Raw genomic sequence first — 26,079 nt, 5'->3', positions numbered from 1 at the left:
GCTCCTCACCCGCCACATTATGTTTGCTTCATTTCCTTTATTTACTGCGGATTGCATTCACACCTGCACCGAATCGTAGTCAAGTGCGATTCGAAGCGAAGCGAAACCCACGTTTTTGGACGGAGTAAAATGCGGTTATTTGCTGCGCATTAGGATTCGAATGAGCCTTCACACCTGCCAAACGAAGCGCACTTTCTGACAATGCGCAGCAGGATTCGTTTTAATCGCAGCAAAGCTCTCTGGTATGAATGCGACCTAAGATTGTTGGAGAGAATGAACATTTGGACATAAAAGCCACTTTTGTCAAGCAGTTGCTGATGCTTATTATAATGATATACTATCTCCCCTGGCCCCCACACATGTAAAGCGTCTTTGAGTACTTATGAAAAGCACTATATAAATAACAGATATTATTATTAATTATTATGGGTCAAGCTCAAAGGGCGTAGACCCCTTTTGTTTTCGTGAAAATTCCGCCATTTTAGCAGTTTTGGCAGTTCTGAGCTATCGTTCTTCACGAAATACGGCAATATGCTAGAGAGCCGTGATGATCCCTCAGGAACTGAAGCTCACAGTCATTTGCCAAAAGACCTTTAGAACTCCCGATAAGTAAATTGTTATGATTGGCTCAATCCACTTTTCTGCCTTTTTTGGGCCCCGTCAAAGAATAACCACTCCCCTTGAAATCGCATTTCCATTCATCCGAATGGAGTCTGGACTCTGGTTTACGGGACTACAGTTGGTTACGAGACTACAGTGCTGACAATTGGCTGAGCACGGAATGTGATGTATGATGATGTATGATAATAAGAGCCCCCCTCACTTCACACAAGTGTGATTTTTGATTTATTACTTGTCAAATAATTTCAGTCATCAATGTTTATATAGCTATAAAGAGTGTGAAAAACACTATGGCCCTCATTTATCAATCGAGTGTAAAATCTGCCACAGATTCGAGTGCAGGTTTCGTAGTACACCCACGTCGCCACTGCATTTATAAAGTGATCGCAAACAGCTGATCCTTCCTTAATTTCGTTCTCACGTTAATAAATGTCACGGCTGAATTTGATCTGGCACGCCTTAAGAAATCAAGCCTCGCCCTCGTTTTGGCGACCTGAACCACTGCTATACGATCTGGAAACCATGGTTACCGTGCCTTTCTGCCCGCCTCACACCCCTCTCTCATACACACACACACACACACACACACAGACGCACACACAGACGCACACACGCTGCACGCACACGCAACTTGCAAGCCCAACTAACTGGTGTGTTGTTAAATAAATAAAGAACGAACACCTGCATGAATTAAATAAAGTTGTAGGCCTACCCTGTCTGTTTCCCTCTCACCTCGCTTGCCTTGCTGTCATGTCCACGCACGCACGCACGCACCTACATGACACATCGACATCGCATCGCCATGAATGGAATACGTTTGGGCTGGCCTATATTAATTTTACCCATTCGTGCGCAGTGCACGGCGAACGGGCGAAGGCGTGATACTGCGCACTGCTGTGATATTAAAGTCCTGTGGGTGGCCCAGGCGGTGGCGTAACCGTCTGGGCACCCGACTGGTAATCCAGTCGCAGTGTGCCGCGGGTTCGACTCCCGAGCCCGAAACGGCCTTTACTGCATGTCTTCCCCCATCTCTCTCCCGTTTCCTGTCAGCCTACTCTCTGTCCCTTCAAAAACTAATAAAAGGCGTAAGCCGCAAAAAAAAAAAAAAAAAAAAAAAAAAGTCCTGTGGGTGAGTGTCAGTGATGCCTGCATGAGAGATAGGCTATCATGTCGTCAAGGCAGTCATAATCAACGTTTATGTAGTGATTTGATCATTGATGAACGAATCATAAACATATGGATGAAGGCTTGCTTGCATGTGTGCTGGTATGTATTGGCGACGCACGCCGCGACCCCCGAAAATGATCACGCTTTTATCTGAACTGTCAAAACTGTCAAAACCAGTCTAAGCACTTATTTAAATAATGAATGATTAAGCCCCTTACGCCTATAGCCTGCTAGTACTTACTACAAATAGGCAAGCTGTATGCTTGTCATTGTCACTTGGAAATAAAGGCGTGCAGTCCATTTATGCCTTTTTTTTATAATATCATAATCACATATGCCGCATCACTGCATGCGCTCCAAAATCATCTCACAAGTGCGCTCGCATAACAAGGCCAGTAAAGCACTGTTTGATTAAGCACAAACTAATACATTGTAAACATGTTATATTGTTTTTAATTGCGCGATTTTAATTACTTGTAAAGTTGGAAATCTCTCTTTTGTTTTTTACATACACATACCGTTTTATATTAACATTTTAGGAGTGAAAACATATGTTTAAATGCCTGTGACAGCCTCTCAGCTGGTCAAACAATGCTGCTCCGCTGTTCTAAGACAGAAAAACAGGTGAGGACAAAGCGTACGACAGCTGCCGAGCAGACGTGACTTTTGAACGTTGTCACGTTCAATTTCAAGCTTTTCCGGAAATGTTAAATTTCGGCGGTTGATAAATGAGGGCCTATGTGTCCAAAACGTTGTATCTGTACTGTATGTTTCTGTCTTCATGTGTATAATTATGTTATTCGGGCTGCAGATGGGATGTGTCACTGACACATAACGTGGATTCACTCATGCCTCCTCCCCCGGTATGAAGCGTGAGGGAATCCACGTTATCAGTCTGTCAAAAGCCAGGCTAGTTTTTATATTCTGTGCCAAGCCATGGATATGTGTTCTGCCCTGGGAGCCAATCTACTATGGAGCAAAGGAACTAAATTAAGACGTTTCTCTCCTTTGATACTTCTCCTTCTCTCTTTGATGCTCATTATCTAGAGCCAGTGTAGTGCGAAAAAGTCTTTTTTTTCCTGGTGGATAAAGGATTTGCCATTTATTATCTCTTTTTCTGAAATCCCCCATTTACTCTCCTTCTTGGCAAGATCCTTAACCAGGAGCTGCCCCCATAGGCTGGTATGAAGGATAGAGGTCTCCTGGGCTAGGCATTCACAGCCCGACAGCCAGGCCTACAGTAGTTATTTCCCTAATGAGCAGTTAACAACATAATGTAGAGCAATGGATCGGTAGCATCGGACCTTTGATGGCAGACTCAGGCGGATAAAAGGGCAGAACATCCTGAGGCTATGATAAATGACATTACAGGAAAGCAGTATTGCTTTCACTTTTGATGTCAGAACATAATTTCCACCAGAGGAGAACTTTCTCTCTCCACAACGGAATTCAGAGAAAGTTTGAGTGTGCCTGTGAGGAAACAGGAGGTAAACATAGCCCCCATGAGAAATCAGAGTAGGTGTGTTTAATTGCTCTGTTACCATCTCAGGCACTGTCATGGATCATTATACCAACCAACAAGTATACTGATTGATATACAGTAGAGCTACACACACGCACGTGCACACACAGGGCCGAATGCAATTATCTCCTGGTGGAGATTAAAAAGAATTGGCAAGATTTTATGACAATAACTTAAGATTAGTCAATAATGAGTTCCACAATATATATTATACGAGCCAGCACTCCTTCAGCGCCACCTGGTGGTCACCAGTTTAGGCTCTGAGTGCCAATTCTCCCATTATAAAGCAATGTGCATGTCATCACCTGTACACCAGATTAGAGGAATTTCCAAAATATGGTTGAAAAAATAATATTAAAATAAATAATATTATTATATAAGATAATTTTTATTTTATTTTTATTTTTATTTGGGAGGACGTCTTAACGGGCGTGGCACCCATTGCAAAGACGTCCATGAGACGGGATAACGTCCCTGGCACTTAAACAGTTAACGAGCTTGCAAATGCTACTGTAATTACCCAGTGACCACTCCGCCGCGCGTCCAGCCAAGCCGACGAGTATAGCTCACCTCTGAGATGTTGGCCATGGGTTCCACCTGCACCTCTGTGGAGTTCATGATCTCGGCGTTTGTGACGTCCAGGATCTCCATGGCAACAGAGACCAGGAGGCGGGCCCTGAAGGACACGCCCTCGCCCAGTCCCTCGTTGAGGTCCTGGTGCTCGTCCATCAGGCTGTACTGGCGCGTGGATCCATACATGTTGACCCAGGCTGGGCCCATGGTGGGCAGGAACCCTGTAGGAGCAGGGGGATGGAAGAGAGACAGATGATGAGGCCCATGGTGGGAAGGTACCAAAGAACCAGTGTAGATATTATTTACAACTCGGACGGGGCTGAGTCGGCTCGACTACCGAACATCGCAACGTTCGACGCGGCAACTCGCGCGCTGGTGTCTCTCGTGGCTCAAGTTGGGTAGAGACGGCACCCCTCCGTCACAGTCTATGCCGGGGAAGATTTCAGTGTAATATGTACGGATTTTGGGTTTTTTTACTGTATATGTACGGAAATGCTAATCTGTGCTATTTCAGTGTTTGGGTGAGACAGGGTGGTTTAGTCACAACTCACAAGACATTGTTAATAATTTGTACTGGGTCAATATTCACCTGCTCATCGGGAGCAATCAACACATAGCCGGGAGGAGCCAGGGATCGAACAGCCACTCTACCTCCTGAGCCACTGCCCTAAAGTACATCTACTCTTTAATTTACCTAATATCTCTCCAAATGTTTGCCCACTATGACAAGCCCAAAATAGGGACATTATGGTTATGTGGTTAATATATATTGATTGACAATCCCTTTGAATGTTAACATATCTACACAGCCATGATAGGGTCAGAAAGGTCATCTTGCTCCAATAAACTGATGAAAATAATGAACCTATAACAAGCCATTCTAGCATGGCTAATTACCACATACTACATTCATGTAGTAGACCATCTAGTTTAGACCGGCTAATTAATATGCCTGACAACAAATCAATGCTACCTAACCACACTGTCACTGACACCACTTTTCAAGACGTATTTTTAAGCACCTTTATCGCCGTCATTGGATATCTTGCGCAGGTCGATGAAGTGAGTTCCTATGGCAACGTCGTTGACCTTATCGGAGTCTCGTATCTGGACTTTCATACGTTTGCAGAGTGGAGGGAACATCTCAGTGAAGATGATCTGCTCGTTCCAGACTGGTTCATAGCTGCTCTTCTGGACTGAAGTCTTCCCCTGGGTTCAAACAGAGTTACAAAACCAAATCACACAACTACAACTGAACTGAATAGTACGACGACAATTAGCAATCACAGTAACACAACCGTTCTGGACTTCTCTATATCCCAGCATGGTGCAACTTTAATGATGCGACTGATATTGAAACTGTTCCAAAACAGTTAGGCATATGTACTGTACATAGATAATGACCCATTCATTTATTTTCAAGAGATAACTAGATTATGCACACACTTTTAGAGGAACAGTCCTTTGATGTGGGCATAAGTGTATAGTATAAGGGGAAAAAATCCAGTCTTCTCTGTGAGGGGCGCTAGCTAGCTAGCTAGTCTTATCACAAACATTAAATGAATGGAGAATTTACGTCATGTGTCTGAGCAAATCGGCTGTCGGTATGTCGGTGGAAACCCTTGGCCAATAAGGGACCACCATTCTTGGTGACGTAACTAAGGTATGTTTCAAGGTTGGTATAAGGTCAATAATTGATTAGAGCGCCCCTCACTTCACACAGGTCTTATAAACCTGAAAATATTCTGAAAATATAAACCCTATACAATTGAGTGTGGAGTAAAGACAGTCGCGTGTGGAGTGACATACTTTCTGCCCAGCAAACTGCACTTGTACATAGGGGTCTACAAGGTCTCGACTCTCTCCTATGAAGGCCTTCTTCACATTGGCCATGATGGTGGTGTTCATTTTAGGAAGACCCTCGGCTCGGTAGATCTTCACATAGAACCTGGCCCACTGTCTCTCTGATGGGACTCCCTCAGGAAGCAATAGGTTCCTGTAAAAAGGGGGCAATACTTACTGTAAAATATGTCGTATAGAGTTGAAGAATAGCGAATTGCCTGCTACTCAGATGACAAACATACTATAAATGAAAACACAGTTATAAATGTAATATAGAGACTTGGACAATATTATTTGGATAATATTATTTCAAAATTATGGACATATCTTTGGTGCACATCTTGAAACAATATTTGGTGTTATAAATCACAGTAATATCACTACTGGAACTGTCTATAGATTGTGTTTGTGTATCTGAAGAGGCATTTCAGTGAACATTTAGGAATCTGAATGTAAAAATAAATAATCAGATTAACTCCCTTAGTTTGAGTATCCCAATGTCTTATATGACACATTGGAACATTCAGCAGGTAATCCTGACACTCCCCGACTGTGAATAAATATAATTATGTGTATATAATTCTTTCAGTGTTCATTTAATGTCTTTTCCACAAGTGATGCCTCCCCAAAGTCCCACTTACCCTTCTATGTCATCTTCATCCGTCTCGTTGGCCTTATGAGGCGTCTTGATGTTGTCACCCTTCCCAACTACAGAAACGTCACATTTGATGTATCCTTTACAGCCTGCTGTGATGCCATCGGGGTCAGACAGCATAGCCCACTTGTGGTAGAACTGGTGCTCTGGTAGGAATATCAATGAATGAGTCAACTGATCAATAAAGCAATTTTAATCGCATTGTTTAATTTAACTAGCCTGTTGCAAAAAGCCTAGCAACAAAAAACTAAAACATGGACGTGGAGGCGCTTAAATAACAAAAGGTGAAACTGTTCCACTTATACTGTGATGAAGTTGTAAATCTTGTTGGTGGTACACATTGACTTAGAAAACCACAGCTGTGTTTTGACTTGTGGCAATGTCAGGTGACGTACATTGAAAGAAAATGTAAGGTTTTTGAATGATTATTGCAAACAATGTTGTCACAACTCATAATATTTCAGCTAAATCTTAAAGCTCACCAGGCTGAGAGTAAACTGTCCCGACATCCATTTTGAAGGTACCAACCAAGGTCCCACTGCGTAAAAGGTTCTTGGAGTGAATGACCTATTTAGAAAGAGTGGAGTGTAAAATATTAAAGTACTATACACACTATGTGGCCATGGTTGTCTTGGAAACTGCACAGACAAGAACATAACTGGGCATTTTTGGGAGAGAACGTTTAAGTGCAACATGACTATAATGTTAACAAGGCTATAATGACTGAACTACTTCATCAAAGTGCATCAGTTTTGTATATGTGCATACTGTACAGTATTATGGTGTGCGAATGATTTAGTTGTATGGTAGTGATTTACTTACCGAGAGCTTGATGATCTTGTCAAACATGACATCTGGTGGCACGTGGAAGTCAAAAACAAAATACTGCAAATAGAAGACAAGTCTGTAAATTCAAAGTCTTTTCCAACTCTTTTCATTTAACAATTGAATCATACTGTATATTGGAGGAGTACTGCTATCTGTGTTGGTGGTTGATGTTCAGATTCAAAATCATGTTGAGCAAAGGAAGTCTACAGTACACTGCAGTACCGTATAGGGAATGTCACAACAAATACAGTATCATATCTGATGTGAATATCAAGGCAATAGCATTGAATAGTCTGTTGCATCTTTGTATTTCTGACCTTTCAGAATAGAAACAGAGGCCTGTACAGAAAAGATAGCAAGTAAATACTCCAGAGAAATTAAATAAATTTAGTGCAGATATTCCAGATACTTGTATCAGATGTGGTAAAGACAAAGGTACACTTTTCCATTGTCTGTGGGCATGTCCAAGAGTGAAAGAATTCTGGGAAGAAGTGAGGAGGGAGATTCAGAAGATATTGTCGATAGATATTGAGCTTGACCCAAAACTGTTTCTATTAGGTCTGTACCCACCTGGCCATAAGATTCAGAGTAGCGAACAAAGATTTCTAGATTTATGTTTACTACAAGCCAAAAGGGCTATAGCCTTATCGTGGAAAAAGATAGGCAAACCCAGTATTGCTCAGTGGTTTAGGGAGTTATCATTGTGTCTTCATCATCGTGATTTATCTTATTTAATGGTGGAAACTGAAAATGTCTAATTGTATTCTCTGCAGCTGTTTGGTCTTGTTGTTACCATTCTAAGTGCCCTTATTTTATTATACTGTACTTATATATGTATGTATGTACTGTATGTTATTGTTTGGTTTTTTGTTTGGTTTTCATTTTAAGTAATTGTATTGTATTGTCTGATGTATTGTGTATTGTTTTGTTGTATTGTCTGTTTGTCAAAAAAAGAGAAATGCAATAAATATATTGTTAAAAAAAAAAAAAAAACTCAACACTAAACATTGGAAAAGTATTAGCCCTTTCCATACAAATAATGTTAAAAAAGGGTGAATAAAGTGGAGCATTGAATGATGTCAGGAGGGCATGTTTTTCTATAATTAATTCATGAATTAATATTGAATTCCACCTCCAAGAATCAGCCTAATCTAATCACCGTCATTCTTATAAAGATTTCAGCTCGTCTCAGCAACAATTCTCTGGGTAATTCTCTACACCTCAGAGTTTTAGTTCATCTAACTAAAAGACATGAAAATGGTTCGCTGCATTATGATTACATGATCTCCAACAGTCTACTCCTGTACCTCCCAATTAAATTCTCTCCAATATAAGAAGGTTAAAGCAACCATGACAACTCTCCTGTGTATCCTGTATCCCCACACGTGGATAAAGAAGAGAGCAAAGTAGGAACTGTTTATAAGTGCATTGAGTGTCGTGCCTTGTTAATATTCCATTCAGCAAAGACCGGTCTGCTAAAACTCTTATGATTGTGTGTAAAAAACAAATGATCTGTTTGGTTCATTTTAAATGCACGCTGCACACACACTGAGGAGAAGAGAAGAGACAAGTCTCTCTTTAGCCCTCCCACCCTCCGCTGCAGCATGCAGCAAACCTCTCTCTCTCTCTCTCTCTCTCTCTCATAAAATGGTAATTGGTCAATACGTCCGCTATATTATTTCATAAAGTCCACATTTATGTCTGCCTGGCTGGGTCGGGTCTCTCGAAATGTCGGTAAAATCGGATGTCGGTCGGCGCCGCCATTTAAAATAAATCTTGGAACAGGTCGGAATCGGGCGAGATAATCACGGATCCATTCGGGTTTGGTTTAACTATTTGAAAATGTTTTCGGAAACGGATCGGAATCTATAAAATGTCACAGATTAATTTATTTTAATTAAAAAAAAAAGACCCGTTAATAGCTCTACCCCCAATACAAACTGACTGCAAAAATAACCTTAATAATAGAGAAAATACTGGTATATGGATACTGAAACCAGATCTAATCATTAAGGAACGTTTATGCATACACTATTGTGTACTATGTAAACTCTTGATTTCCATTTCCCAGCCGTTCAGTTGAAAAAAAAAATAATAATAAATAAAATAATTTGGGGACCCCCCAAAATAATTTGGTGGCCCCCTGAGGGGTCGCGACCCACGGGTTGAGAACCCTTGATCTAACCAGGTTAATAATATGACATAAGCCTCAGCTTTATAGTTGTGATTTCTTGGAAGCAAAAAGGAACCGCATGAGAAGTGAAACTGGCACTCCCGAGACTGAGTTATCAGATTACCATAAAATTACCATAACGATAGAGTTCATTCCCAGAGGCAGGACTCACCTCATTGTAATACGGGCAGTTGGTAGACTCCTTCATGGAAGTGTACTTCTTGTCATCTCCGATCTCCACACACACCACCGGGTCCATGTTCAGGCCCACCATCTGCCTGGCCTCGATCACTGTGATGCTGATCTGAAGGGAGACGTCGGACGCACCGGAACGGAGCGTAAGCCAAAACAAGATCATGTAATCCCACCAGTGTCTATCTAGTGTTGTGAATTATGCCATTATAAATCAATCAACTATACACAGTTCATAGTTTGATATGTCCATGCAGTTTGTCACTTTGTCCTTCATGTTACAGTAGGAATAGGTAATCACGGCCCCCCGTGTAAACACAGTCTTTCAGATCCTGGCACTGATTAGCACAATGCTTAGACAATTACTACAACATTTCAACATGAACGTTCCGCATCCATTCTAACACCAGGCAGGCAACATAGAATTTTGCACATTGCAGTTCCTTGGCCTGTGATTATTCTCTGAGACTGAGACTGAATAAGCAAGTTCAGTCTACAAGGAAGACCAAAGTATTATAGCTCCAAGCCGTGTCCCAATGGCTTAATTATCTGTGATGGAAACAGCTTGAGCACAGACAGTGGGAAGAAAGGAAAGATAAGACGAGACATACAGTAAATTGCAAATCTACACTAAGCTAAAGCATGAAGTATTTTTAAGCTCTACAGCTATTCGTTTTTTAAGCTATATAGGCCACTGGCTGAAATGAGAGGTTGGGTTGAATTGGAGTGGGAGTGTTGCACTAATCAGTCCACCATTCCTTTTTAACAGCCTCATTGTCTCTGCTGGGCCGAAAACATATTTGTATAGAAAGCCCTAACCAGGGACTGGGGTCGCAAATTAGCCTCGGCTATAAACCCCTATAAACAATGCAACGGTTTAGTTTTTTTAAAATAATTTGATATATTGTTTTTTGTATTGTCCCTGTTAAATGAATGTATAAATTAAAAAAATACAAATAAATAAAGAGAGAATATGTTTTGCATCCTGTCCGTCTGTGTGGCACCATAAGCTTGATTGCAGAAAAACACTTTTTTGACAGTACTCCAAACATCACGCAAATCGTTAAAAAGTATCTAATCTAGTCATTAGACAAAACGGGTCTTTGGCTATAAGATTGGCTTCCAACGTTTGCAGGATTTTTAACATCATGCCTCAAATCATGAACACAGCATGCAATTTGCTTGAGATTTTGCACCCCTAGGCAGAGGAAGAAATGCCACTAGAAGATTTTCGAATCAGCCTCATGGTGGCGCTATAAGGGGCCAATTTGTGTTTTTACCTATAACTGTACCTGAAACCTTGTATGCTGCACTCCCTAGAGGCCAAGGAAAAACCTTTGCTCTGCACGTTTTACATCTGCCTTTTATAGCGCTAACAGGAGGCCAACTTATAACAGTACACATGATCTCTATATAGTCATGTGATCAAGATCATATTCCATCCTGATTGGATAACATCGATGCCTAAAGTTTGCAGAGTGGCCTGTTTTTAACAGAATCTTGGACAGCAAATCATGAACGCAAGCGTCCGATTGCGATGAAACCAACAACACTGATAGATGTGGAAATAAAATGTGTAATGAGCTTCGAAATTGAAGTACCGTACTTGTTATGCAGTCTCACATTGAAGCACTTATGTACAACAATGGACTGTAAAACCATTTACTGAATTTGTGTGTTGTTTATTTTACATGCTCACATTTTCTTAAAAAACTGTGCAAAGGGGGATACAGGAAAACGGATGGAGAAGTACATTTTTATTTCTATATTTTTAAATATAATAAATCTCTGTGGTCAATAGCAAAATGCACAAACAACATATCCTGCGAGCTGCAAATAAGATTTTCAACAAAGCCAGCCATGCTCCGAGCGAGCTCGAGAAATAACATTGGTCTGTTTACAGACGAGTGAGCATGGGGACCGTCTGAAATAATTAGGTCATAAGAAAGAAGTGTTGTTTATGTTGTCACAGAAGTTTGAAAAGTTGAAAAATGCAAAATTAATTGACTGTTTTTTGTTTCTCTCCAAACACATCAGAGAGGCTCGTCTCTCCTCAACAGTAGAAGCATCATCAACACTCCCACTCGCTCATGTAACTTCACCTTGTTCATTCACAAAATTTTTTCTCCCATTGCTTTAATGCAATGATGCTGAGATTGCAGCAGTTTGGCTCATTCTGCTCTCAGGCTCAAACACAAAAGACACATGTAAACAGATTAACAAAGGCACATGCATATTGTGCACATACATACCACACTCACGCATGCATGCACGCACACGCACACGCACACATACACATACACATACATGCACGAGCGAGCGTGCACACACAAGAACACATACACACACACACCTGATAATCCACCGGTCTCCCAGAACTAGGTTCTATCTTGATGTCTGGTTTTGACCTGGAGGAATAGAGGAATATAATTCACATTGCAAGGGCAGCATAAAATTATTTTTGTCATAATATTCACTCCTACAGTCCCACGTTTTTTTTGCGAGAACACCAAAAGAAAAATGTGACATATGAAATATACCGGTTTGTGTGTGTGTGTGTGTGTGTGTGTGTGTGTGTGTGTGTGTGGACCTCTTATTGGAGACGTTGGTGCAGACGGCAGTGACTGAGGCCAGGGACACAGTGTCAGGGTCCAGGGCTCCGCCCATACGCGTCGCCCTCCTGTCCAGGATGGCCTCCAGGTCAAGGATGGCCGGCTCATCTAGACAGCAACATAACAGAGGTGTTGTAAAACGCGGTAAAACCAAACAAATACTGTAAACCAGCGATTCCCAAAGCTGTGCACTGGGGCCTCCTGGTGGGGCGTGAAGATATTGCAAGTGGGCCCCCAAATAATTGGCAAAACACTAAATAAATCATTCTAAATTTATAATATATAATAAAATACAGATATATTTAAAGTGATATGGTATTTTTTCTTTAAAACTTTGTTTTGTTTTCATAGTGATCCCAATAAATAAGAACTTCAAGTATAATACATTGATTCCATTGAACCAATCCAGAACATGGAAAGGCCCACCCATCTGAATGCATTTAAACAGATGCCGGTGGTCAGATGTGGTCAGATGGGTGCCGTGAACAAAGATTTTCAAGTGGGTTCTGTTCCAAAACAAATTGGGAACCATGCACCGTAGATTAATACACTTCAGTGAGGATGGCCACTCTTGTCAAAAATGTATATTTATTTGCAGCTTAAGGGCACACATCTGCATCAGAAGCCTCAGTGTTCCGTTCACTTCCATTCTACGGGAGTTGTGTTGTGACGAAGGCAACAACACACAAGGCATGGCAAATTGACACGTCGGTGCATGCCTCAATAACAGAGCACTGAATCAGGTGGAGTTGTTGTCAGCCTTCCGATTACTGCAGCGTGAAATGTCATGATACGCGAATGAGTAGCAGGGTGTGCAACTGCCGTGGCTAGGAGATCAGCTGAGCTATCTGTCATAACATCATGCATCAGCTCTATGATTCTGTTCCTCATCAGCAAATCTGCAGAGGCATGTGGTTTTCACTTAGTGGCCATTTAACAATTTCCAAAAGCACTACTGTACATGTCTTGTAAACTGGATTACATTGTTATGTTGGACATTGGTCATGTCCATTATTGTCAACACTGTGTAGAACATTATCAGATTGTTGTTGTTTACCTGTTTTCTTGTGGTCATCTTTGGAGAGCTTGATCTTTCCGAGCTTCATGACATTCAACACTCCCTTCCCTGCTCTGATGGAGGGCAAAGACAAAGAGGACGGAAGGGATTAGAGGCCATGGGTTATGTTAAATAAATACTGCGCTCACATTTTCGCCGAATGGGGGGCGTTCAATCTTGGACGCTGAACAGTAGTCTACTAATACACTCACAAAAGGGAAGCCTGTTACTAAAGTCAGGCTGTCCCAGTGGATTGGGGCCATACAGTTGGCTTACTCCAGTGCGGAGATTCTTCCGCCCTTGGGTCTGCATGAGAGCACACTCCACATCCCGGGCACTCTATAAAGGTGTCTCGATGCAGGATGTGTGTACGGCGGCAAGCTGGTCCTCACCGTCGACTGTTGCTAGATTTTACAACTTGGATGTTACGGAGCCATCAGTGGCTCACGCAGTCCTGCAAGTTGTTACAGAGCATAGGGACCGCTCTTAGGAATCCCCTAGTTCTCTGCCTCAGGGAGTCAGTGTTAGCTAGTGGTCATTAGGCATTGGATAAGTTAGCTGTTTAAGTGCCAGGACCGTAATCCCGTTTTATGGACGTCTTTGCAATGGGTGCCAATGACGACAAGACGTAATTTAAATTTTTTGTGACCACCAGGTGGCGCTGAAGGAGTTTTAATATCAGGTATTGGATATATTATTACATAACGTGTTGTGATGCAACATTGTACACTTGACTTGACCCGCTTGTAGATTGGCTTTTAATGTTGCTGCTAGCCAGCACTTCAAATGAGTTGATTTTTTCGCCTCCCCCCTTCACTGCTGCCACTCCATGCCGTCAATCACAAAACAATGGTATCTGATATCTTCAGGCTGGCATTATCAGGATCGCATATCAGAACAATGACAAAAGGTCCAGTGATGTCACCAGCAGCACGTTGACAAAATGAGGGGCCTTAATAATTTAAAATGAGTGTGAGCCTTCAATTTGCAGTGGATATGGATATACAGTTTGATAGTGAAGTGATGAATGGCACGTTTTCTGTTTGTTTCCTCAAGCATTGAGAATGAAGCGGTCTATCAGAGTTCAGTTCTGCTTTGATCTTCCTGTGCATTATTCTATTCTATTTTAGCCCCTGCCTTTCACCATATGCAGAACATTCGGGGAAGGTTTTAGCCTGATCAGAGCCCTGTTGACATCCATTATAAAATGCAGTTAAAAACATGTGTGTACAAAGTATGTGAAAACAAATTAGTCGAGGTACTTCTGTGGCCTACTGACAATGTGCAAAAAACATTTGGCTCTGATCAGTCAAGAGGATTGTGAGATTAGCTATGGACACACAGACGGCTAGACTCCTGCAGTGCCATGCAGTAAAAAGGTTAAAGTCTCAGGAGAGAGCGAGCATATAGTTAAGAAATACTTAAGAATGGCTCATCAAGTTAAAGGTCAAAAGCATTTGCTGTCAATTGAAATCAAAGCTAAATTCTATTCTTCTTTTCTTTGAACATCACCTGCTCACACAACCACAAAGCACAGTGTGCCTCCATACAAAATTCATGTTTAAATTAAACAAAACAAAAACTGTCTGATGCATTTTCCTGTCACCTCACAGAGAGCAAAATTATAATCTTCTTCTTTGAACATCACCTGCTCACACAACCACAAAGCACAGTGTGCCTCCATACAAAATTAATGTTTAAATGTAACAAAACAAAAACTGTCTGATACACTTTCCTGTCACCTCACAGAGAGCAGCCCTTCAGACAGCCCTTCATTTGTTCAAAAGAAAAAGAAAATGTTCAAAGAGGTTAATCCAAACCATTCAGCTCCAAACAACTCCTTTTATAACAAGCTACCAAAAGACATACATACCACATACAACTCAGCACTGGTCCCAGTCAGATCATAGGGAGCGAATTAGATTGACTCTTTTCTCTCAAAATGACTTTGACGTGTTTCTCGATATATCCATATTCTAGTCTGTGGGATACAGGTATTCGAGACCAAGCAGGTGGTGGGCACAGGAGATGAGGGATGAAGAGGGAGGGACGGATGCAGGCGGTTAGAGAGGAGAGAAAAGGGAGGGCACTAATCCAAACCCAGTCACACAGCAGGGCATACAGCAACCACCACGCATACAGCAGAAGATGTGGTCCTGTCCTGTGTTGGCTCTGTGATTTTGCTTGTTAAATTAACCCTGGGGATTTTACCGTGTTAATTCTGGGTGCCCAAAAGGTAGATCGCGATCTACCAGTAGATCACAAAGGCTGTGCAGGTAGATCACATGACATGTCCCTAAAGAATATTTAATCTGCCACTTGAATTAAGTTGACTTGATTAATTGACATAGAGTGTTGCTGTGCACAAATGTCGGTAGAATTACAAAGTACAAAATCTCTATACCTATTCCATTTCTCCCTTCCCATTCCCCATTGTACCGGTATATGTCTTACATGTAATGCCAGCGCCGTTATTACAAAGCCATTTTCAGCAATGGTATTATAATGTTTTCGGTTGGTAGATCTTGTTGAGCTACTCATTTTGAAAGTAGCTCTCAAGTCAAAAAGGTGTGGGCACCCCTATTGTAATCTATTATGTAATAATGAAACACCTTTGAGAGCATTTAAAGACAAGTTAATTAAACAGCCCAGGACCCACCCCAGGTGAGGAAGCAGTTCAGCGTGAGCATAAATCACGCACAAACCCCAAAAGGATGCTCAAGTAGTGTGCCGTGCAGATCAGGCATCTCTTCAACCCGTCCCTGAGGCAGATGATGGTGCATGAGTAGCAGGGTGTTCATCATGAAGAGTTGGCTTATCTCTCTATGCGATCATCTACCTGATCCACAGAGCACACACACACACACACACACACACACACACACACACACACACACACACACACACACACACACACACACACACACACACACACACACACACACACACACACACACACACACAGACACAGACTTGGAGGCCATGGAGCACCATGACAGATTACGATCTTCAACTTCTCCAGTGCCTTCAACAGAACACAATCCCACCTCCCCGGCCGGCTACTATAGCGGCTAGCTGAGGAAGCTAATATCAACACAAAGGATGCCAATGAACTGCACAAAAATGTGAGTAAGGCTAGGTCCAAAGTTAATCTGGGCAATCTGGGCAATATATCTTTGCATATATATATAATATCTAACACTATCTACACAGACTGTGGAACCATTGGCGAACTTGTTTGTATGTTCGAAACTGAACATGGTGGAACTCTTTTTATTGTATATTTCTTTCTATATTGTTATTTTTTATCTATTGTACTGTTGTTTTATACTGTGATATGGATTCCCCTGAGTCTGCAATAAAGAGAATTGAATTGAATTGAATATCCTGAAGAACCCCTCTCATCCCCTCTATGAGGTTCAGCCGCAGACTCATCTCTCATTGTCACACCACTAAGTGACTTTGAATTGTTGTTTTGACAGTAGCTCCACAAACCATGAAGCTTGACGCCGATATGAAAACCTAAGACCGGCACTGTTCTGTTCATTGGAATGACTGACTCTTGCTTTGACTCCCCCCTCCCCAACCCCCCCAATATATTATGCCCTCAAAGTTTAGAATAAGTAAGTACATTTTATTTATAAAGCACCTTTCTAAACAAAGTTACAACCAGAAGAACCAGACAAAACCTAGCTGTCATTCAGCCAGTGAAGCCTGGGTTTGATCTAGCTATACACGGTAGCTGTGATGTGTTATTCCTGTGACATAGAGCATGACAATGAAAATCAATTGTATATAAGTTAGTTGCAGGCTTGAGGCTACATCAAAAGTCTCTGACAAACTCTGACAGTGATTTAGATCTGTGGACTTTCAGGACGTGTGCTGTATAACAAACCAGAACATATTTCTACACTTGTCTTTGCCTCCCTTCCTATTTGTTCTCTTCCTGGTGCTGTTCCAATTCTAAGAGGTCACAAATCATCAGTGTCTGAGTTAAACTGACAGTTTTTCCACTATCCATCTGTTGAAAAGAAAAAGAAAAGATTTTTTTTTCAAAATAAATAAATAATTGGCTTTAGTTTTAATTTTATTTCTTTCCCAACATCAGTGTAAACTTTATTGTGAGTAGAAATAGTGAGTGCTGCAATTTACTGGCAATATCAGTTCCCCTGATCTACTTTTTACATTTGTAGGCTACTAGAATTTCTACTAGAGTTACGTTGCAATCAATACTATAAATATATGGTTTGAAATCCATAAATTCATGGGAAACACCCCAGAGCTGTCCTGCTTTGCACCGATTTGGAGAAATGAACATTTTATTCCAGCTAGAAGGGATCTGGGATTTAAATTATGGTTCAATAAAGGCTTAAAGAAAGTGGTGGATCTATACGAGAATGGCAATCTAATGTCTTTTGAGGGGCTGAGGAGGAGATGTTAGGTACCGCAAAACCACTTCTTTAAATACTTGCAAATCAGAAACTTTATTATTACATGTGTCAAAAATACAAAACAACCTCCCTTAACCGTGCTTGAGAGGTTTTCCAAACAGGATTGTTTAGGAAAGGGGTTGGTCTCACAAATGTATGGTATACTAGAAGGGTTTCATAAAGATGACTCAGAGAAAATAAGACAAAAATGGACACAGGACCTTCAAGTGGAAATCTCAGAAATTGATTGGGGTTTAATATGTTCCAAGGCACAAACACAAACTATCAATACTAGAATAAGACTAATTCAGTATAATTGGATAATGAGAACTTACATAACCCCGGAGAAAGTAAATACATTTGATCTAAACATTCCTGATTTATGTTATAAATGTGGGGAACATAAAGGTACACTGTTTATGGGAATGTGAGGATATTAAAACATTCTGGAGGTCGGTGGTCCATTATGTCTCTCAGATTACATCAGGTCCAGTTCCTCTTTGTCCTAAATTATGTATACTCAGTATTTATCCATTAAATTGTACACTAAATAGTAATAAATAATGACCGACCTTTGCCTGTTACAGGCCAGACGCTCAATTGCGCTATGTTGGAAGAATGTCAATGCCCCTACGATCGGCTTTTGGCTGAGGAACTTAACAACCAGTTTGGCACATGAGAAACTAACATATGTAATTAGGAAGAAACCTGCGGTATTCTATAAGATATGGGAGAAGTTCTTGGACTTCATTAAGCGAGGTGATATTGAAGAGGCTTTGGATGTATAGTGGTTAATTGGAGTAGTCAGCTGTGGGGTGGGGGGAGGGAACTGTGACGGACATTGTGTATTTGTTTTTTTAACTGTATGTAATGTGTTTTATTTTCGTTTTATTTTTCGTTTTGTCATTATTATTTATTTATTTTGTTCTGTATTTATTTATTGTTGTCAAAACATTTCGTGATAAGATTTTTTTTGTATTTGTGCTGCCATGGGGATGTGGGGGGGGGAAATATATGTCAATTGTTTTGAAAATACTTCTTTGTACTGTAAAAGAAAATCAATAAACATATGTTTAAAAAAAAGAGTTACGTTGCAGCGCAATATGGGAAGAAGGAAATTGCGGGATTTGACAGACTCCACTTCATGTTTCAGCTGTGTTTTTTAACCCAGTATTGTGCCCTGCACATGTAGTAACGGATGGGTTATTATTATTATGTGTTGTTAACTTGTTTTGTATTATTTTGATTAGTGTGGTATATTTTCTTCCAGGAGTTTGTAGATTATAACCTTATTTCCCCACTCTATCAAGAACGAGAAATGAGCTCCGTTTTCCCAGGCAAAGTCCTTCTTTTATTCAATCAAGGCATGTCCCATAGTTACATCAAGTTACAAGCATTCAAGTCATCCTCTCATGGTATACCTCCAGGCCAGGTCAAGCCCTGTCCTCCATGGCCTCCAACCCACAAGTCCCCCCAAAACCTCCCAGCACATCTCTTTATACCACATAACCTGCAGTGGGTGTCACCTTTTGTCCCTGTGTGTGTGTGTGTGTGTGTGTGTGTGTGTGTGTGTGTGTGTGTGTGTGTGTGTGTGTGTTAATCAAAAGACCCCCAACTGTGACAGTCCCTAGACAAACTGTAGCCTCCTGTCCTTATCAAACAAACAGGAAGGCCTATAGATAATATCAGATGCCCCAAGAAGGCCCACAGGGCTTCCTGCCTGTAGGACAATTGATATGCAAATAGTTACAACACTGTAATGGGATGAAGGGAGAAAGGCTTGCACTATAACTAACCAAGTATATATATATGATTCAAATTACACGACACTATTGTTCCATATTTTTATGTGACCATCATCATGGTGATGGTCAAGGGGGGAATTATGTCGTATATGGCCTCAATAATTCGTCATTCTATAACCAAATGTTCTTGTACAAAGGTGTTCTGTCTGTCTTAAAGTCTGCAGTCACTCTGGTCTATGCAAGGCCTGCCTTTGTCATTCAAAAGCAGGGTCTAGCCATCCTAGATAGTAAGTGGCCTGGCTGGCCAGGTGTGACAGGAATTAACATGCTCTATTGTTTCCACCAAGAGGCCAGTCTCATACGTCACTCTATCTGCACCTCAATGACATTCGTATGTAAAAATACCGTCTGTTGTAGACCACATATATATGGCTGTAAATACAATGTTGAGTTAGTCTTGTTGGGGGCAGTGTGACCGTACGGTCATGTGCCCTGGGCTCCGCGGCTCAACTCAAGGGCCGCGGAAAGCCCTCTGTCTTTGTCTGACTTACTGCAAATAAATACATCGATGGATATTCAGCTCATCTCTCTGCCTGCGTGATTTTCCTCATCCGACCGTCTAAGAGTTTACCGTCTATACTCTTCGTTACTTTGTCTATTTTAGTCCAGTTTAGATGAGTGTACTTGTTGAATTTACACGACAAGTTGGAGCCTGAAAAAACTGCTTTTGGGATGGTTTTCCATTCCAGGTAAAACGAACCGTGGACCACTGGACAATTTGGACAATTTGGCGTTGAGTTGAATTTTATTTTTTCGGCGAACGGCGGTCGGCGGAACAAAGGGATGCGGGGACCAACAGCACGTGCGGTGCTCTCCGACATGGACGGCGACGAAGCGGGAGGAAGCGCCTCTACAGCGCAACGACGGGCGACCTGCGGATCTCCACAAATCGGCGGGAAGCGGCGGCGATCCGACCGGGGAAGGCGACACTACAAGCGGCGGGCGGATGCGTCTCTTCACGGCAAGCAAGCAGCGGCGAGGAGGGAGGCGTTCTACAAGGGCCCTTCAACGAGTGAGTCTTCCACCGAGGGGGGTCTCCGACCAAGCGGCGGCCGAGAGTTTTCATGACGGCATGCGGCGAGAGGACGGCACGGCGCGATTCATCTCATCAGCGATCGCGAGCGGAGAAAACGTTTTTCATTCATTCTTCATTCTTCAAACAGCAGATCTGCAAGCTCACGGTGTTGCGTTTATTTTTCTTTCCAGTCATTGTGATATTTCATATTCATAATGTCTGGAAGGGGGGAGTGTGACTGTGTGTTGGATGGGACGAAGGACAATGGACACGTGAGTGGCAGTGCGCGGACAAAACATTGCAACAAGGTTTCTTCATAACATGATGCAGTTCTCAGTTTGACCACGAATGCCTTCAGGTACGTCACATGTTTAGAAAGGGGAATTATATTTGAGAAAGATTTAAAATACAGTATGAATAAGTACTGTGTCGAATTGTGGGCTAAAGTAACCAGAGCGAAAATGGTGGTCAGAATAGTTAAATCTATTAACCTTACTCGGTCTGTAGGCCTAGTATGGGGCTAAAAGTAATTTTGGTGAAAGAGTAGCATTGATATTGGTTTATCGCTTCATCTTGAAGCAGTGACTGTGTTTTTACGGTAGATTGACTTTTTCTCAAACGAATAATAGATATTAAACGAGTTAAGAGACAATGGAAGAGGACACTAGAATAGTTCATTTATAACAGATGGAAGAGTTTCAACAATCTATCTGTATTCAAAACGTTTGTGTAATGTAAGTTTATTCAACATATAATGTAGGCATGTGTTGATATGTGTTTTGTCGAAGTTTAAATTAGTTAAAAAGTTGATTAAAGAGCCTATGGGTCTTGGAAATGATTAAATAATGTTTAGCTCGATTGAAACAATTGTATGTGGCTGTGTCAGACGGACGATAGTGGCCCTATCAATACGCGTCAGTACGTAATTCGTCTTGGTATTAATAGAGCTAATTATTATTTTCTCGTATGAAATTTAGTGTGCGAATAATAAGTCAACTAAAAAAAAGGCAGTTAGGTGCCGCGACGTGCAAGGTTTTGCTGTTAATATCGAGATAACTTGGAACTTTGGGAGTGAGTGAGGAAACGGTAGCAGCGTAGGTCGATTCGTCATTTACCAGGCCTTAAAGGTGGTACTGGAATAGTGAAGTTGCAGCGTGCTGTTGTCCGGATCAAACTTCTGAAGGAAAATAGTTTCAAAGTATAAATGGATTAGTAAGCGCGTCTGTAAAAAACTTGTGTGTTTCTGTGAATTGCAAGGAGCCTGTTAATTGTAGCTTTTAGACGGGCTGTCCTGTTTGGGGTGGTGAAGTTATAATGTGGGTTGTTTGGCACATGGATTAGAGAATTTATTGCACTGTGTGCTGTGGGATTTTGTCTGGTTTCGCGGCGTACAGAGTAAGTGCTAATCCATGAGAGTTAAAAACTGAAACACAGGGGTAGGACAAAGTTGTAGTGTGTTTAAATGTCAGTTAATTGTGAAGTGCAAATGTCAATTTTCATATATGCATGATGCCTGGAATTATTTTTTGGGAACTTTTAAAGTGGAACGTTCTGTTGTTTCTTTCCTAATGTTTAGTATAGTACATGTGATTGGGTCAAGGGGGGTGTAATAGAATTATTGTTCCATATTTTTATGTGACCATCATCATGGTAATGGTCAAGGGGGGAATGTCGTATCTGGACTCGATAATTCTGTACTATAGCATGCTATAATCAACTCTAAGTTGATTGTCTAGTCTGTCTGTCTGCAAGTTTGAAAGCAATCACTCAGTCAAGTACTCTGCATTGTTCATTACTCCTTTGAAGCTTCTCTCAGGTGTGAATCAAAACACACGTAGCAGCCATCTGCTATTCCTATGCACGTTGTTGATCTTTATGTTAAATCCCAACCCCTCCCAGAACTCAACTGTTTGATGTAAACTATATATATGTCTGTAAATACAATGTTGAGTTAGTCTTGTTGGGGGCAGTGTGACCGTACGGTCATGTGCCCTGGGCTCCGCGGCTCAACTCAAGGGCCGCGGGAAGCCCTCTGTCTTTGTCTGACTTACTGCAAATAAATACATCGATGGATATTCAGCTCATCTCTCTGCCTGCGTGATTTTCCTCATCCGACCGTCTAAGAGTTTACCGTCTATACTCTTCGTTACTTTGTCTATTTTAGTCCAGTTTAGATGAGTGTACTTGTTGAATTTACACGACATTAGTGATGCTGAAATCAAACTGCACACGCACACGAGCGTGAGTCCGTGGTGGGACTGGGAAAAAAATAATTAGCAGAAGAACTTGACAGGCGACTGCGCGTTTTGTGGCGTGTGTGTGTGTGTGTGTGTGTGTGTGTGTGTGTGTGTGTGTGTGTGTGTGTGTGTGTGTGTGTGTGTGTGTGTGTGTGTGTGTGTGTGTGTGTGGCTGGCCATTTCAGCTGTGTTTTTAAACCCAGTGTTGTGGCCGTCACATGTAACGGATGGCTACACATCGTAGACACACGCACACAATGGGTAAATGGTATGTGTACTGCGCGCACGCACGCATGCACGCACACGCACACAAAAACACTCGCTGACTTATCGTGATACAAAATCCCCCCCACCGCACACACACACACAAAACATTTCATGTTTTTGTTTTTTTGTTTTCTCTCTCTTCTGTTTTTTTCTCTGTCTGTTTTATGTCCCCCCCCCCCCCGGATAGGCACGATAAGCCATTGGCTTCAGCCTAAACCCTTTTGGTCTAAAAATAAATAAAAAATAATAATACATGTAATGTAATGTCTTTGCTTTTTGACCAAAATAAAACTGAACTGAACTGAACTGAACTGAACACACACACACACACAGTGATACTGCGTTGTAAGCAGCTGTTGTGTTGCAGCCATAGAGCTCTAAAGGAGGTTGCAGCGCGTTGTTGCAGCGTGTGCGCACATGCGTGTGTGTGTGTGTAGTGTTCGTCTTGTTCTTCTTCTAATGGGTGTGTGTGTAGTGTGTAACTTCCGGTGGGCTTTTCGGAACTGCGAAATGTAACATGGAAACTCTGAGCCAATGGAAGAGGGCATGTTATACAAAATCTTATAATATACTGAATGTGTCATATAGAATTAACAGAACAGCATCAAATATCCAGTCTGGTTCTCCTTTTTATTTAAACTGAAATGAACATAGGAAAAGTGTATGCGGCGTATGCCCTAAAACAGTACAAACATGTGTGTGTGTGTGTGTGTGTGTGTGTGCGCTCGCGCGTGCGTGCGTGCGTGTGTGTGTGTGTGTGTGTGTGTGTGCGCTCGCGCGTGTGTGTGTGGTATATTCCAGCGGTAATAATGAATTATTCTCAAGGCTATATTTTCAAAGTCTGTATTCCACCCCTTTCTCGAGGACGGAGGCTCAGATGCTGCATGAACATTTTCACACGGTATTCATTCATTTTCAAAATGCGCATCAGCGTGTCAGGATGAGGCAGTGTGGGAGTGCATAAACTGCAGTCTCAAGAACTTGGCATATGAATTTAAGCAATAACTCACGACAGGCCATGGTGTATTGTCATTCTATTACAGCTAAGAGGTGTTGTTTGGCCAGAGCGGGCGAAGCAGACGTGGGCTTTTATAAAAATGGATGTTCCAATAATATCTACCATAAGTTCTTGATAAGTAAGTTCATCTGTCTCATTGTGCAACTGGCATCATTTGCTGTTGCTATAACACTGGCATAGAAATCTCACAAAAACGACACAGTAGCCCTCAGCAGTGTTTGTTTATATACCACCCCCACGATCACCAATCTCTCTGCATGTCATACTTTGAAGGACATTTTCTCTGAGACAGTTTGTTCTATCCACTCCTCCACAGTTAATCCTCCAAGACCAAGGCAGGAGCGAAACAGGGTGAAAAGAAAAAAATATGCAATTTTCAGCAATTTGACATTTAATTAAAGACTTTGTGGGTTTTCTGTTTAAACACACACACACACACACACACACACACACACACAATACTAGATACTTCATTGCGTAACCCAACCCGTAAGATGTTTTAAAACTTAACCAACTTTACTGTCTTCCCCAGGCTTGTGGAACTCTCATATCCATATCCTGTTTAAATGAAGGCTGCAGCACACTGAGTTTGTCTGTATTAAACACTTGCGCACGCCTGCTGCACACACACACACACACACACACACATGCACGCACGCAGGCACACGCGCACACACTTGATAGTTTGAGACAGTAGTTTGGACCGACTCCAGTACTGCATTCTGACTGTCACGGAGCTCAAGGTGAAAACAAACTTTCCGTTGCGTTGCCTGAACTCGTACTGTATTGGGTGTTCTGCAGAATACTCTCCAGCAGCTAATTTGGACTTCAATGTACAGTAGCTTTGCAAGACCAGCATTTCTAAGTGACTCAACTGTGTAAAATAGAAAGTATACACAGGAATACTCTCTCTTAATTTAACCATTTTCAACAATCTGTACGAAAGACAAAATGGCAGTAATATTTTGGCTTTTGGAAATTATTAAAACTGGTGCTTTGCGCATCCGTTTTATGTAACCGGTGGCTGACTGACTCAGCAGGTAGTGATTTTTGCCTGTGGCATTGAAATATTCAATTTACTCGCTTATGAATATTTAACGCCCGAACAAAAACAATCCTTTGAGACTCTATGCCTCTATGGCCTCTAGTATTATACAAAAAAACATGAAAGAATTTCCAAAATATGTGTAGCTGGGAGCAGCAGAGTGTTGGATTCAAAATAAAGTTAAGTTTTCATTAATTGAGGCCATGGCCTTCTTGAAACTTTAACCTCACTCTGAAGAGTATATGTACCTGTACAGTAATTTATTCTGTGGTTGCATCAAAGAATATACATAAAAATGTTAATAAAATCTCTAGCTATACAGCCTCGCTCCGACAGTATCAAAGGGGTTTTCAAAGAGAAAGAATCCCTGTTGACGTCTCACCCACTCTAATGAAAGGACTGGGCCACCAGTGTACCTTAAATGCTGCAATTAGCATGTGTACAGTAGAGCAGTGCATACAGCCATACACCATACAGTGTCTGAGGAAGAGCGTTTAGCTCGAAACGTCACAGCTTTCTTTGGTGCAATAAAACATCTGTCGCATTGGAGGCTGGAGCTCTCAGTGTGCGAGGGCTTCAGTAGATATTTAGTGCCGTACAGTGATAACAGAGGAAGGAGAGTAGCATTGAATAGTGTTTTCATATTCTCTGTTTGTTTTAGTCTAATTAGGGACTTGTCAGACAGTAGAAGCATCACATTGTTTAAGAATGTAATTGAGTTGAATATCATGCAGTGAATATCATTCACTGCCTGAATTGGCTTGGTACAGTTCTGCATATACATCCGACGCTCCGAGCTGGTATCTGTATTCCAGATACAAAGATTAACACCAGCAGGCAGGACTACATACCCGTTGTCTGTACCCTGCATGGCATGGCTTGGAACACAAAACAATATCTAAACAGTTTCATGTTGTACTGTACATACTGTACTTGCTCAAACGGTGAGGAAATGCACCGCCGGTTCCAGCTACAGCAAATCACAATGCAGGAGTGGTGAAAGCCAGAGTAGACCCTTGT

General features: G+C 41.6%; 1 protein-coding gene across 2 annotated transcripts in view; it reads right to left on the bottom strand.

Annotated features, from left to right (window-relative positions):
* Window positions 1-26,079, bottom strand: part of otofa (otoferlin a) — a 113,624-nt gene that overhangs the window by 36,614 nt on the left and 50,931 nt on the right. For both annotated transcript variants that reach the window (XM_083789651.1, XM_083789652.1), the window contains exons 6-15: window positions 13,243-13,316; window positions 12,164-12,293; window positions 11,927-11,981; window positions 9,554-9,685; window positions 7,203-7,265; window positions 6,863-6,947; window positions 6,367-6,526; window positions 5,693-5,879; window positions 4,906-5,092; window positions 3,881-4,104 (exon numbers count right to left, since the gene is read on the bottom strand). In XM_083789651.1, coding sequence (XP_083645777.1) covers window positions 3,881-4,104; window positions 4,906-5,092; window positions 5,693-5,879; window positions 6,367-6,526; window positions 6,863-6,947; window positions 7,203-7,265; window positions 9,554-9,685; window positions 11,927-11,981; window positions 12,164-12,293; window positions 13,243-13,316 — 1,297 coding nt within the window. The remainder of the gene's footprint in view (window positions 1-3,880; window positions 4,105-4,905; window positions 5,093-5,692; window positions 5,880-6,366; window positions 6,527-6,862; window positions 6,948-7,202; window positions 7,266-9,553; window positions 9,686-11,926; window positions 11,982-12,163; window positions 12,294-13,242; window positions 13,317-26,079) is intronic.

The sequence above is a fragment of the Protomyctophum parallelum genome, assembly GCF_964188405.1.
Source record: "Protomyctophum parallelum genome assembly, chromosome: 19".
NCBI classification, from domain to species: Eukaryota; Metazoa; Chordata; class Actinopteri; order Myctophiformes; family Myctophidae; genus Protomyctophum; species Protomyctophum parallelum.
This window is presented reverse-complemented; position numbering and strand designations above follow the sequence as displayed.